Source organism: Pyxicephalus adspersus, chromosome 5 (genome assembly GCF_032062135.1).
Source record: "Pyxicephalus adspersus chromosome 5, UCB_Pads_2.0, whole genome shotgun sequence".
Lineage (NCBI taxonomy): Eukaryota > Metazoa > Chordata > Amphibia > Anura > Pyxicephalidae > Pyxicephalus > Pyxicephalus adspersus.
The window spans coordinates 74,339,140-74,355,130 of record NC_092862.1 but is presented as its reverse complement, the minus strand read 5'-3'; the positions used below and the strand labels follow the sequence as shown (position 1 = coordinate 74,355,130).

The window sequence follows — 15,991 nt, the reverse complement described above, 5'->3', positions numbered from 1 at the left end:
AAACAGAAAAGTCCTCAACCTCGTCTCTTGTAAGTTGACATGATCTATGTGGCTGCTTTTACATACTTCGTGTAACCATGTTATATTATAGATTATATTTTGGTTTATGGGATCAGCATGAGAATAAATGTATTTGTTTTTAGATATGGTAATACGTACATCTGTAGTGAAGTGTGCTTTACAGAATTGTAATATGCCTGCTTTAGTTTGCATTTCTAATGAGGGATAAAAATTTAAAGCATACCTCAATTACCACAGACATTTAAATAAGTAGTGGTGAAATGGGAGGCTTCCAACCTCAGAACAATTATTGGCTAGAACTTTAACTTCTTTGGAATGATGATTAAGTTAAATTGCTCTAATTATATTAACTGTTGGTGTCACAGTCTGCCTTAGAAATTATTACTTGAAAGTTTAGCAAAAACTATGTTAAACATTCTGAAATAAAGATGGGGTCAGTTCTTTCTGTCGCTATGAGCAATCGCTAGCCAAATTCCTATTGCAGGCATAATTTGTGAGAGCTTTATAGACCTTTTCAGTAGAGCGATGGGTAGGCCACTTCGAGCAAGCTGTGCAGGGGTGCTATTTACAATAAAGGGCACCCCAGCACTTGTGTAATCATTATCATGTGATATCACTCACACAGATGTGAACTGGACTCAAAGCTTTATTTGTAAAAAATGTAAAGACTTTTTGCATAAAATCAAAATGTAATTTACAAATAACATTGAATGAATCCCATTAAGATATAACTTAAGATATAACTGCCACCTTTGCTTCTTGCCTAGTGGCCATGCTGACCTCTTAACCAAGTACATTCTGATTCAATATCCTAGAATGAGCTGTCAGAAAAGTTTGAATAAAATCACAGATTGTAACAAGTTAGTGATTCCAAAGGGGAGGTTAGCTATGGCATCTCCCATATTTCTGAGCCCTTAAATAAGCAATTCTTTAACTTTATATAGTGAAGTATAACCTTATTACAATTAAATATATTTAAATGTCACAGTAAAGGTTTTCTGGGATTTGCGGTAACATATTTTTTTTTAAATGGAGATTATTGACGTAAAGAAATGCTCAGTTTAACATCCCTGGAAATAATAAAGTGTGGTGTGCTTGTCCTTTAAAGTTCAAGCATGTATTTTTTAAATGTGTGATTTTGTAGCTGTTTTAAAGTAGTAGTAATTATACATAACATTTGCACTTAGAAGGCTCCAAAAAGTGAGTTGTTGTTGTTATGTTAGATAAGCAGACTGCCAGGGTTTATTTCTTTTTGCAATGCATGTGAAGGTGACAGTTATCTGGAGGGAAGTGTCATGGAGCTGATTACCGTGCCTCAGTCTGTCTGGCAGTGTCTGCAGCCTGCATGTGTAAACTTTGCCACCTTTCTGTCTAAGGATGTGTACATAAATGCATAACTGAGTCTTACAGCCTCTGTGTGTGAATGTCTGGCTGCCATCTCCCAAGAGAACACCATCATGGACCAGTTTTGTCAAAGGAATAAATAGCTACTTCCGTAATGTGTGACAGTGAACCAGTGTGTGCCAGCTGTTCATCTGTGAGATCTTTGAGATCCTTTGAATATTTTTTTTTTTAAGAGTCTTCACTGATTAGGACTTCATTATTCATCCAAGCAAAAAATACTAAACTAGGCTAGAGGATATAGGTTTAAAAACCAGGAAGCTGCTTGTTGCATTGTATGTGAGCTATTTTAGATTGAAGAGGTTCTTTCCACTCAGGACCGATGTTCACATGTAGGCAGTCACCAGTGGGTAACAACTATCTATAGCGTCTGCAGGGATTCTACACGATTGCTGGGTTCCTAGGTGTCTGACCTACTGCTGCAATTTTAGGTGTATGTCCATGCACACGTTTCAATATGTTCGCTTTGTAGAGATCAGATCTGGAATAGCGGGATTTATTTATTGGAGTGTGCAGAGCAGATACTTTAATGAAGGCATCTTCCTGAATTACTGGGTCAGGCAAAGTACACATGAAGTATAATTGTTGCTGGAAACAAACTTTTGTGATTGTTTCCAGTGTCAGATGAACAAATGAGCATTGTACATACAGCGCCTGTTCTGATATATGGAAAGGGAGGGGAGAAGATCAATGAGCAGCACCCCAATGTGCTTTCCTCTATTGGCATGCATACCAGTCATTCACTGATCCACTACGACAGATCAATAAACCATCTCGGAGGACTGCTGTACACATTGGTTGTGGCCATTCTTATTGGGCAAGAATAATTTGATGTGTGTCAGATCACCAACAATCACCAAGAACTGCAAATTTTATATATAGACTGACTTTTTAACATTTTAACTATAGTAAAAATTGTATTTTTAAGGGGAAAAAAAACTTGGTTTGGTTATAGGACATTTGTGGTGTCCTTTTTATTTTTTTCAGATGTCTAATGACTTAGGTACTGGTACATACTGTTCATCCTGTTAACACTGTGGGTAAAGTTGTTTAACAGGGTCATACCGACACACTATTTTCATACAGCAGCATATACTTTGCTGAGTTCATTTTTAGAGTGAAACAATCTCCAAACAGTATGTGACTTGGGAAATATGCCTACTCTAATATTACATTACATTGATGTTTTTGTGGTTAATGTCTGTGCTAAAGCATTTCCTCTGTCATGTCATGGCTTTTACTCGGCCCATTCCCATGAGAGCGGTGTTACATATTGTATATTGTAGCTTACCAGTCCTTAGATGCAATAGCTGCATTAGTTTTCCCTTTTTCAGGCTTCTTTTTTACTTTTTCACCTTCTGATCTTGTCAGTAACACAGTTCTGTTCTCGGGTGCCAATGCTCACTAACTGTACTGTGACTATGGAGCTCCTGTTCTGTAGTCGCTACATGGGGGTGTTTTGTATTTTGTAGTTCTCCGTAAATAGTTGAGAAAGGGGAGTCTAATAACATGGAGATTTCAATTCAGTGCATAAAACTTGTTATGACATGCATACCAGATTTCCATCATAAACACATAAGCTGTTATTGACTTGTCATAAGTGTTTCTTCTTTATGCAATACAGATGTTCATGCAGGGAGAGCGATTCAGAGAGCTATGTAGTGTCAAAGCTCATAGCAACCAGTCAGTGTTTACTAAACTTACCATTTTTATACCTCAGTTATACTCATTTGACCTCCATCTTTTAGTTCTGAGAATTATTGGAAAAGGTTTGATGTTGGCCTTTAATAAACCAGCAGTCTTTAGTATAAAATAAAACACATAAATCTTTCAGTAAATTTACAAGGCATGAATGCTATTGACATGAAGAATTTATCTGCTGCTACAGGACACATAAAAGGGTGATTTGTCAGATTGCAGAAAAGTGCTGTTATTAGTGAAAAAAATGTATTAGTAATTTTAAATTTTTTTTTTAGTATCATTGTGCATTTTTATTTCGCCACAACATATTACTCAGCTCTCTAAAAAGTCCAAAGTTGCATTACTAGCTATCCCCCCAAAGGGGCTCATATTCTAATGTCCCTACCAGAGTCAAATGTCAATCGCACAGTCTAAGGTCAATTTCTAATCATTATTCATCCAAGCGTAAAGTCCTAAACTAGGCTAGAGGATATAGGTTTAAAAACCAGGAAGCTGCTTGTTGCATTGTATGTGAGCTATTTTAGATTGAAGAGGTTCTTTCCACTCAGGACCGATGTTCACATGTAGGCAGTCACCAGTGGGTAACAACTATCTATAGCGTCTGCAGGGATTCTACACGATTGCTGGGTTCCTAGGTGTCTGACCTATTGCTGCAATTGTAGGTGTATGTCCATACACACGGTTCAATATGTTCCCTTTGTAGAGATCAGATCTGGAATAGCAGGATTTATTTATTGGAGTGTGCAAAGCAGATACTTTTTTTTTGAAGGCATCTTCCTGAATTACTGGGTCAGGCAAAGTACACATGAAGGATAATTGTGGCAGGAAACAAACTTTATATTTTAATGTCCCTACCCGAGTCAAATGTCAATCACACAGTCTAGGATGTTTCTAGGATGTGTGAGAAAACTGGAGTGCCCAAATTTAAACCCATGCATGCAACCACAGGAAGAACATACAAACTCTATGCAGGTAGTGTCCTGACCATGAATCCATCCTGTTCACATATTCAAGTGTCAATTAGCTCTGTTCTAAGAGGTCATCAGTTACAATGGGGATCACGAAGTGAATTAGCAGGGATTTATTTAGATGGTTGACAAAACATGCCTGATCACCGATGTTGTAACAATCTCCACTTCACCAAAGTAGTATATGGGGCTGCAATAAAAATGAATGGGGAAAGTGAAATTGCCACTCTATATACAATAAGTAGATCAACAAATCTGCTTTAATTGCAAAATTTGCAGGTTATTATACAGCTTTTGCTGTATTATAATATTATAATACAGCTTTTGCTGTATTATAATATTATTATACAGCTTTTGCTTTTTATATCTAAATTTAAATTGTTTTTTTTTTAAAACAATTTATTTTATTTTGTCTTATAGATTGCCTTCATGACGATGACGCTCTTTCCCATCCGTCTGTTTTTTGCTGCTTTTATGATGCTCCTTGCCTGGCCTTTTGCTTTTATTGCTGCTATGGGTCGTACAGGAAAAGAACTTGAGATGCCTATGTCCTGGTGGAGAAAGTAAGTACAATATGTTTCATGTATTCTCATTTTTCTTTAAATGTCACATATTTAGTTTGAGGCTAGGGTTAGGACCATATCATGTTTCGTTATACATGTGGCATTTATCAAATCAACATATTCCAAATATTATTTAACTAGCTTAGCCTGGGAATCTGTGACCTATAGCTTGAGTCGGTAAGGTGAAGAACTAGGTAGCAAATGTTTAGACTAAAAGAACTAAATTCTCTTCAGAAATATTATTTATTTTTCTAATTCAAATGCTTTTTAATATTTAACGTTTTAACAGTGCATGCTGGGGTGTGTGCACACATTTGTGGCTTTTACAGAAAGGTTTGTAGCTGCTGTTAAGACACATGCAGGGATTGTCTGCTACCTATTTGCTTTATTTCTGCAAGCTTCATGGCTCACAGGTCGTAGGCTTTCCACACCTCCCTTTTAGTGTGACGTCATGCTTCTATATTTGTCTAAGGCACAGAGTTGCATTGTGGATTTTCCTTGTCTGGTTCTATACCCACTCTTCTTATTTGTTGAAGACTGCAGTTTTTATTTTTTAGAAGTAGTAGCACGTTAAAAAGGTTAGAAAAGCCAGGAGTATCGGATGGGGAAAGAACAGCCCCAATAAACACCCAATACCTGGCAAATAAAAAAATTAAAATCATTTCTATGTGAACTTTCTGTACAGAAATGGTTATATCACTTCTTCCATATTTTAGCACTACTTTAGTGATCTCTCGCTATAGCTAATGAAAAAATTAGGCAGGATGGCATCAAAATAATGCAAATGGTAACAGATTTTAAAGAAAACCTGCACACTTTTACCTTGCAATTTTTACAAGGTTTGCAATAAAAAAATGCTTTACTTCTACTTTAGGACCTGTGTTAAATAAAGGAAATTCAGTAGCGGCTTTTTTTTTTTTTTAGAGCGGAATATAACTGTGCACAGAGTTGTGACCAGACATTCTGCTAGAACTGGCAGCAGGGCAGATAAAGCAAGAGCCTTCACCCATGCTAACATTAGCAAATTGAAAACAATGACATGAGAACGCAGTGGCTTCTCTATATTGCTGAGTCTGCATTTAGCCACATTGCTATTAATGTGATTCAACCTGCAAAACAAGTTTGGGGTAATTGGAAAAAAAAGATTATATGTTGCATATTGTTAAGTACTTGAATCACACGATGAAACTGAACTTCTGTTACATTTTTTGGTACTTTAAATGCATGCAGGTTAAGAAGTTTCTGTTAACTGAAAACTTTATTTCTTCCATAACTCCATTAGTGACAGTACTATGCTATAATTAGTATATAATTAATAATAATATTACACAGTATTTATATAGCACCGAAATTATACGCAGCGCTTTTCAAAGTCCATAGTCACATCACTAGCTGTCCCTCAAAGGTGCTTACAATCTAATGACCCTACCATAGTCATTTGTCTTTAAATAAAAGTATACCAAATGTTATGCATTGTTTTATGAAGAAATTATACCAAATGCAGCATACCAGAATTTATATATTTTAGCAGCTGCAGTGGGTATTAGAGTATAACTGAAGATGAAAAGGTTGGATAGAGTGGTGAGATTACCTGTCCATTTTCTATGTGTGTCTATCCTCTTTGGGGATATTCGCTCACTGACTGTCCCCATTACCAATATCAATGTGAAAGTGACATTGAGGGCAAATCCAAAATTAAGTTGTTACCAGAAGAAGAGTAGAGGTGAAATCTTTCAGTAGGTAAACCATTTCCCATGACAATTGCCTTTTCTTTCTTCTTGTTGAGTCTACTGAACTGGAAGTGAGGGTTTATCCCCCTCATTAAAGACATGTACAGCGCTCATTCGTTTTTCTGTCATTGGAAAGTAATAATCATTAATCTAATATTTATTAAATTAAAAATGTAATAATTTAATTTTCCAAAGGGGCTTTGGATGTACTTTAAATTATACTAAACTCACCTCCTGTTGCTGTCATGACAGCACCAATATCTTTACGCCATTATCTTTTGTTTGGGATTTTCTATTCTGATTGGCTGGGCGGTAATGATGTTATGCCTTTGCATATGCATGGGTTAATTCATTCTGTCAGACCTCTTTGTAGAAGAGGCATAGTATGTATTGTACAGTGCCAGCACAAGTTACTTTCTAAAATCAGAGCGATTACCTTATTGGTGTGTTAATTATCTGGTAATGCCCCATCAGCAACTGTAGTGTAGAAAATTTAGGTCACTGTTTGACTTTGCTGTCATTATGGTATTTCAGTTGGGTTTTTAGTTCACTTGGAGTTCAGTTTAAAAAGAAAAGAAAACAATGTTTTGGGGTTTTTTTGTTTTTAAGATTTACTAGTATAGAAATGAATAGAAGAATAGAATGATTAGCTCAATATGATAAAAGTTAGAATTAATTCCGCTTCCCCTCTAAGCCTAGTAACCAGAATATGCATCTTGCCACTTGATTAGAATATTGTTCTATTATTCATTGTCAGGATAAAAATAGCATAAAATGTGTTCTGGATTGTGGACACTCAATCAAACACTAAGAAAATGTAATATTCAGCACATTGTTTAATTAGATGCATATCACATGTCCCAAAAAAACACATTATATGTATGTATGTATGTATGTATGTATGTATGTATAAATGTTATAATAAATATATTAAAAAAAGAATACTTTTGTTTTTCATAGAAATGTATTTTGGTTTACCGTAGGGGAAGCAAATGTGGCCAGAAACTGGTCACAAAGCTCAAAATGACCTTCTGACCTATAAATATAGTTATAGTTATCGTATTTCCTTTCACATGTCTACCAAAAGGCAGTTTCTAAAAGGAACATTGATCTTTAACATTCCCTTTTGTATTGACAGAATTGATTTATTTTGTTTTATTATCACTTATATCTGCAGCCCAGGGCTGATATTTGGAGTTTGCTTACTTTTCACACAATTACTGTGGCAGAAAATTAATTGCATGTTTATGGCAGTGTGGCCCACACAAACACAGGGAGAGCATGCAAATTCTTTGCAAAGCTTATGTAATGGCCTAAAAGTCACAGGACAGTATTTCTAGCTAGGGCTCACCTGCTATAAGAGGTGAAAGAAGCCATATTGTTCTCCCCAACCCCTTTTAGCCGGGCCCACCACCCGGCACTTTTCAGTAACAACCCAACTGTTTTTGGGTGGCTACTGATTAGTTGGGTCACAATATAGGGGTTACCACCCGCCTACAATTTTTTCCCACCTGCCTTAAAAATATTTTAGGTTCAATACTGATATATATATTTAAATATTTTGGACAACTCAATATTTTTGTTAGGCATATGAAGCTAAGTTAGTCTGTGATGGAGTTTCATCAGTGTTCTGTTGGCGACAGGATTGACTACCACAATGCTGTTGTTAATTCATCAAAATGGGCTTGGCTACCGGTCGCTAGGCCTAGCTACAAATGGCTGCTGGAGAGAAATAAATAGGTCTATAAATTTAATTCAACTCTATTGGTTTAGATACAAATCGATCTCTGCAACAAAATCTCCCACGTGACTTTAGGCTTGGAAGGAAAGTGGGAGTCTTTGGATCCTTAATCAAATCTCCCATTTCTCAATGTATGCTGGAAAGACAGATGGAGCCAGATAGGTTGCAGCAGCTGCACGTTTCCTCCTTCTAGTTTTTATGAATCATTCTCCATAACTAGTTTACAACAATTTTTTTTTTTTCATCAAGTTAGCTTATGTTTTTAGTTGGTATGGAAACCGTATTATTCCTGGCAGGTCTGGAGTTATATGCATTGTTTACTAGCATGAATTAATACATTTAAATCTTGGTATTTTTGTAGGTGCTTGTATGTGTTAATAAACATGCATATTTCTTGGTATTATAGTACCTCAACTAAACCTGTGACCAGAATAAATAAATGAACTAACATTTTTATAGCATAGTACTATGCAATCTGGACAATTGTAGTGATATATTGTGACAGCATCGTGTTGTGGGAATTGTAAATCTGTTATTTTCCCAGAGATGTTTGACAGCAGCTCTATATCCCCTCTTTATAGCCAGTTATAATTGTCTATCTCTTTAAACTTGTACACACCTACACACATAATCATGGATTCGGAAAGGTGCGCTGCAGTGAAATGCATCCTGTCTTTCAGTGGCAAACAGTTACGACCCACCATACATACTAACCATCAATGCACTCAGTGGCACATGGTCTTCAAAAACTACTATGGACAGGAGCAGTCTATTTTCAAACCAGCTCAAGAATCAATTTTGGAAATTGGTTTCATTGTAGGTTTTTGTAAATTTTAGTGAAATCAGGTTTAAGAAATTAAAATGACGGTTTTTATATCTGTATACATATCTGTTGGTTGAGACAATGCCTAAAAAAAAAACTTTGTACATTGCATGATCCACAGTGCAGTTAGTTTAGTACCATACACTTTGAATGGCACCCCTATTCACTTGCATTGTTTTGTTGATCAGAAATGGCAAAATACATCAGGCTATTGTGCTTTGATTTTATATTTCTGATGCCTAGTTATGTTGAAAAATGTGTTTAATATGTGAATTCCAAACATTTGCATTTATAATCATGTACATTATCTCTTACTGACAACCCAGGCAAGCCAGCAAGGGAATATCTAGATTTATTAGGGGACATTTATCAAGCAAATAAGTGACACAGATGCAAATCAGGCTGCCTCCTATTATTAATATACAGTACAGGGTTCTCCGCAGGCCCTTTTAGCTGGGCGTACCACCCGGCACCTTTCAGCACCCACCCGGCTGTTTTTGGGTGGTTACTAAAGAGTTTGGTCACAATACAGGGGCTGCTACCCGCCTACAATTTCTTCCCACCCGGCTTAAATATATTTCTGGGTTGAGCACTGCAGTATTTATATAGTGCTGACATATTACACAGTGCTTTACAAAGTCCATAGTCATGGCACTAGCTGTCCCTCAAAGGGGCTCACAATCCAATGTCTCTACCATAGTCATAAGTCTTTAATAAAGTCTAACATCAGTTTTCTGGGGGAACCCAATTAACTTAACTCCCTGTTTTTGCAATGTGGGAGGAAACCTACACAAACACAGAGAGAACCTGCAAACTCCATGCAGATAGTGTGTTCTGGCCGAGATTTGAACCTGAGACCTAGTGCTGCAAAGGCCGGAGTGCAAACCTCTGAGCCACCATGCTGCTTTCTTCTTCAGCAAACTTTGTGTGACCGTATTTGTAACCTAGGCTCCAGTTATCCTGGGAAACAATTTTGTAACTATCTGACAGATATTTTCTAAATAATGTTATTGTACGCAGATACATAAACAAGAAGTGGTCAGAGTCAGGTTTTATTATTTGCTGTTCTACTTTAGAGCAACCAAGGTATTCTAGCTGTAACGTATGTACTAAATCTGTTGCATTGCTCCTGTTCAGCACTGCTTTTGGACCGTGTTATTAAATGTCACCCATTGTGTACAGAAGTCTGTGAGAGATAGAACATTGTAACCACTAAAGATCCTTAATCTGCTATACACCCCAACATTACATTTACAGACTGTGTGTTATTAAATCCTTAACCCAGGGCAGTGGCTGTATCCCTATTCTGCAGCCAGACAGCCTGGCAGAAGTCAATTCTTGAACTGAAATTGAAGCCAGTAAAAGGAACATGGTAACGCAGGAATTCGATTTTCAGAAAAAAACTGCTAGACCAGCCACATTAGATGGCTACCGTTCAGCTTTAATAGGTCCTAAATGTCAGCACAGTAAAATGTATCTATATATGTGTTGATGTGTCATTCTTTAATGGTTTGCTTTAATTTTGCTTATTTGCAGGATATTGGACATTCTCCTAAAAGCAATTATGCGAACAATGTGGTTTGCTGGTGGTTTTCATTGGGTGACCGTAAAGGGAAGACAAGCCCTGCCTGCTGAGGCTCCTATTCTGACCTTGGCTCCACATTCTTCTTATTTTGATGCCATTCCAGTAACAATGACAATGGCCTCCATTGTGATGAAAGCAGAAAGCAAAGACATTCCTGTTTGGGGAAGTGAGTGACAAATTCTAAGCACAACCTGTTAACACACTCTTACCTTTTCATGACCTTTTTTGTATAAAATGAAGGTCCAATTGACATAAAGTGATATTTTAGCAATAGGTGAAATTCATGGATTAATTTATTTGTAAACATCTCAGGGATTCTAGTGGAGATATCTCCCAGTGGTATCCTTTGTTACTATCTTATAGTATAACTTTAACAAGAGGGAGTAAAATACCATATTTAGCAGTTAAATAATATTAATCCCAAATTCAACAAAAATAAGGTAACACCATTTAGCGACTATTGCACACTTAAAGCTAATCTACATGCAGCTATTTACAGCAATTACAATTTACAGCATATTTGGATTCATTTCTGTATCAATAATAAAATACATTTAACAGTAATGTAGGTACTTGAATTTGACCTGGCATCGGTCACATGAAGTCTTTGTGCAGCACAGCTTAGAATGGAAGTGGAAGTAGTACAACAAGCTAGTCAGGTGCACTGTGATTCTTTGATGCTCTTGGACCAACAAGAAACACAGTGTTGAGAATATTAAACAGAAATTAAAAATGAATGCACGATGTGAAAGGGTGAAGTGCAGAGAATAAGCTGCAGGCAGTATGTGCAGAGGAGGTGTATGAAGGGTATGACAGTGGGCAGTATGTGCAGAGGAATGTGATGTGAATGTAGCTTTCAGTAAGTTTAGGAAGAGAAGTGAGTGGAGAATGTGAGCAGGCAGACTATACTGGGAGATGTGACATGCAGAGGGTATGAGAGCAGGTAGTTTGTTCATAGGAGTATTTTGAGACCATGAGATGTGCAGGTGAGGAGTGTGGCGGATATGACAGAGGCAGCAGGTGAGGAATGTGAAGTCTATAATAGATATCCAATCAGTCCGTAACTAGTTCGTAAAACATTTTTTTTGGATACTGTAGGTAACATAAACGCAATGTTTATTTTGCTGTCTAATGCCTCCTGTTCAGAATCAGCTCCCTTTCTGTCTTCTGAACAATTGGATCTGAAAAAATTTGGTTATGGACAGATTTTTATTTTTTTTCTTGACAACTCTTACAGGTATGATTTCCCCTTCATAGAGGTAGATTTCCTCCCACATCTGTTGTCTCGAAGAGTAGTTTTTCCCAACACTAACCAAAAAAATTAGAAATTGCTAGATGTTCTACTTTATTTAGTGTAATAATATTATGGAAACTTCCTTTGTAAATAAAAATCAGCTATGGTATTTCTGACCTGACAGATCCTTTTTTAGAACATTCAAACTTGTGCAATTGAAAATGATTTATAGTGTGCTCAGTGACCTAGCTGACTTCCAAATTACCTGTTTTCTGTTTATAGATTGGATTTTGGATTTGTAGGTTCTCCCTCTAGTGGCAGCTTGTTTGTCACTTTGCATCAAACACAAAGTGCTTTTTGTAAGAAACTTCACCAGATTATTATTCGACAGCATTGGTGGTTAATTTATTTATTATGGAAGGTCTTGAGTGTCCCTGACATAGGGGAGGGGAAGTGTTTTTCTCAGGATCTGCAGGCTTTCTACAGGTCGTGCTCAGGGGCTGAAATCGTAGGGGGTATCGTAATGCTGTAGGGGGTATTGAAGACTGGGAACTTTAAATGAGACCATGAGAGATCACTGGGATATTTGACATTGATCTCAACAAATTTAATTGTAAAACAAAAACAAAGAAGAAAAAAAGATATGGGGCGGACAGCAGAGGAAAAAGTTAGACTGTAATAGAGGATAAACCATTTTACTTTATTGAGAAAATATTTCTTTTTACAGGTTTGAGTAAATAGGGCTAACAGTAAATGTCAAAGAGGCTCAAGTAAGGGAACCAGGAACATAGAAAACATAATATTCCTTAAAAGACAATGAAATAAATAGCATAAAGTACAATCACAATGTAAAAATTGCACCTAAATAGAAAACCCGGTGTAATTAGAAATATTTATGCATTGTGTACACCTGTGAAAACTAAAGATAAAAGCAAGATTTGTAAAAGTAAATGTTTAATAATGGTTTCCAGTTAATCTATTGTAATATGTCAGATAGAGTTTTTAATTTATTTTCTAAATATGCAAGGTTGATGTCCTCTTGCTTTGCATATTGCTTATTTTTGTTAACTTTGTTATTCTAGGAAATTCAGTCAAGCCCATAAAAACTATATGAAGAACTTTTTTAATTATTTTTTTCTTTGCCCACAGCATTAATCAACTACATTAGGCCTGTGTTTGTTTCCCGCTCGGATCAGGACTCTCGAAAGAAGACTGTTGAGGAAATTCGAAGACGAGCTCAGTCTAATGGTATATGGCCACAGGTGTGTCAAAGCCCTACCTTATACATTCATTAGTTTATAAATAAAATCTATATTAGCAAAAGCTATAATATGAGGAGACTGTTTTATTAAACTTTATTTCTTTTTACCTAATAAAATAAGATTGTGTGGTTTTTCTAATATGCTTAAATGTGTTGTGATAAAAACAAAAGTCATAGCAGACATATAAATAGTGTCGCTAACAATAGATATATATGAGAGAGAGAGAGAGAGAGAGAGAGACAGTCAATATTACAGGGATGGTACTAACCTATAGGGCAGCAATTAATTATATTTGGTGTTAGATTAGACTTTTCCTTAATCATCTAACACCTTTGATGACAAAAGAGATTGAGGTTAAAGCAGAATTAAGGCAACACTAAAAAGTGTTAAGTCTGGTTATGCTTAATGACTAGATGGTTATGACTAGAATAAAATTTAATGTAACTTAATTTTATACGCTGCTGTCTGCCAATTCATATACTGGAGCATAATGAAGATCTCATAAATGTGCTACCATGCTCCTTATCCTATTGTGGATCACAAGACTGGCTGAATGGATATACATTTAACATATACATATGTTTTATATGTATATTTAGCAATTTTCCTATAGTTTAGCTCATGTTACAATGAAAGATGTGAAAATGTTTTTTTATGTTAATGTGATTGTAAACTTCTGCCTAACTGGTTATAGAATATTCTTTTCTTGCCGGACTACATTGTATGGAAAATGCACAGTACATCAGATTCTTGTTTTCTAGTGCCTATTCTAGTTTTAGGTAGATAATTTATTTTTCTATTCTCATTTACAGGTAATGATCTTTCCAGAAGGGACCTGCACCAACAGATCTTGCCTCATTACCTTCAAACCTGGTAGGTAGTGAATATTTGGTAGCGTGAATTGAGCCTAGCTGCATGTGCGGCATGTTTTATGCCAGCTTTCTAGGCAGATCTTCTGCCTGTGCTGATATTCACAAAAGCATCATTCAGGCTATGCCAGCTCTTACAGCTGCTTGTGTTTGCAGCACTTGCGTATTCTGGTTTATCATTTTTGTCCTCCTCAGTGTAGCTGATATTTGTACAGTATTACATTATTGTTTACCCTGTTCATGTCCTGAATGAGTCCTCATTTATAAGCATTTGTGTGAACACATGAATATACGCATATATATTATTGTCATTGCATTAGCACTTGTACTAGCTTTCCAAGGGTATTGGATAGTAATATGGGGTGATACTGAAGCTGATACAATCAAAATTCTCTTTTTGGTGAAAGGGAATAGTAACGTTCATAAACAACACTACAAAATGAAGGTTTAGGGTTACTGATCAGTGATTAAAACAGAGATTCCATAAAAATGAAAGGTTGCTTGATTTTGCTCACATCTCTCCAGGCCTTGCTGCTTCCTGGTAGAAATGGGCTCTAAAAACTTTGAGCTTTTCCAAGAGGCAACAGTGAACCATGGTGATGTCTTTTTTGCCCCTTGAAAGCTTTGATTTCCAGAAAGCTCTGGTTAGAATTTTTATCATTTATTCACAATGTTTTATTTTTCATAGAGTTTTTCTGCTGTATTTTTGGGGAAATAGGGGGTTAGGTGTAAAGTAGTCCTTCAGAGGTACTTTCAGATGATCTCTAAGAAGTATTTCAAAGATCAACAATGGCATTTCAAAAGAGGAACATCTGAGAACAAGTTAAGGTTTGATTACTTTTTCACATAATTCTAGTTACCTGACTGCCATGCTATTTAAGGTCACCATTAGACTTATGTACACACATCTGAGCTGTTGGGCTCATCTAGAACGAGAATCTGACGTGTACAGAGGTCATCCGACATTCTTCGTGGATCGGTCCTGGAGAATTCAGTGAGGCACCACTGGCTTGTGCTTCCCCCTCCCAGTTTCATAGAACAGAACAGAGCTGTATGTACAGCGCTTATTCATTCATCTTTCAGTTGTTTGTTGCTGGGAAAGATTGTGAAAGATCATTTCCAGCGACAATAATCAAGCATGTATACGTAGCCTTGCAGCACAGTAGTCATTAGGTAATAAGGTGGGTCCTGGTGACTTTTTTTGTACTTAATGTGTACACAGGTGTTCACTTTTTGGCTATGAGGAGACCTATGATCGTACATGGGATACAAAGACTTCCTGTGAGACCCTGAAAAAAACACTTTTGTACTGTTCTAATTCAGCACATCATACTTTGTTAGCTCACCTCGTTGCCATTTTTTAAGGTCTTTCTTTTTTTTCTAGCATAAAATAATTATTTTTATATAAATAATTGTTATGTCTTAAAATAATTCACAGTGTAAACCAAAAACACCTTCGTAATACAGGATTACAACTATTAATTTTATACTGCTAAAAAGATATGCCTAGTAATGACATCAATTAATGCACATAACATTATAATTTTTTGGTTTTTGTTTAGATTTCTGTTTATTTAGTAAAGTGCTCAGTGGAAAATCTCTATTTTAACTTTAATATTATTATTATTAATAATAATAATAATAATAATAATATTATTAATAATAAACAGTACTTATGTAGTGCCAACATATTACACAGTGCTGTACAATAAATGGGGGTTGCAAATCACACACAGACACAGGAGGAGGAGAGGACCCTGCACAGAAGAGTTTACAATCTAGGATGCAAAGTAAGTATCACACATAATTTAAACTAGTTTGATGAATGATGATAATTTGGATAAGCAAAATCTATGGGTGCCTTTAGGCCTAGTACACACAGTTTGACCTGTAATTCCACCGCCCATCCTATAAAAAGGTTCTTGCAGATGAATGCTATTAAAACGTATTTATTTATGACTGGTCTGTTTAATGAATGTAAGTAAATTTGAGTTGCGTGCCATGTTCTATGACTAATAACGGAGTGATCCCCAGTTGCTTAACCAAACGGTCAGTTGATTAGATTCTATGTAAACACACACATTAGGAAAAAT

At 36.2% G+C, this 15,991-nt stretch overlaps 1 protein-coding gene across 2 annotated transcripts in view; it reads left to right on the top strand.

Moving 5' to 3' along the window:
* The window catches only part of LPCAT1 (lysophosphatidylcholine acyltransferase 1), a 75,002-nt gene that overhangs the window by 33,078 nt on the left and 25,933 nt on the right, over positions 1-15,991 (top strand). For both annotated transcript variants that reach the window (XM_072411875.1, XM_072411874.1), the window contains exons 2-5: positions 4,512-4,654; positions 10,485-10,699; positions 12,917-13,029; positions 13,842-13,902. In XM_072411875.1, the coding sequence (XP_072267976.1) occupies positions 4,512-4,654; positions 10,485-10,699; positions 12,917-13,029; positions 13,842-13,902 (532 nt within the window). The remainder of the gene's footprint in view (positions 1-4,511; positions 4,655-10,484; positions 10,700-12,916; positions 13,030-13,841; positions 13,903-15,991) is intronic.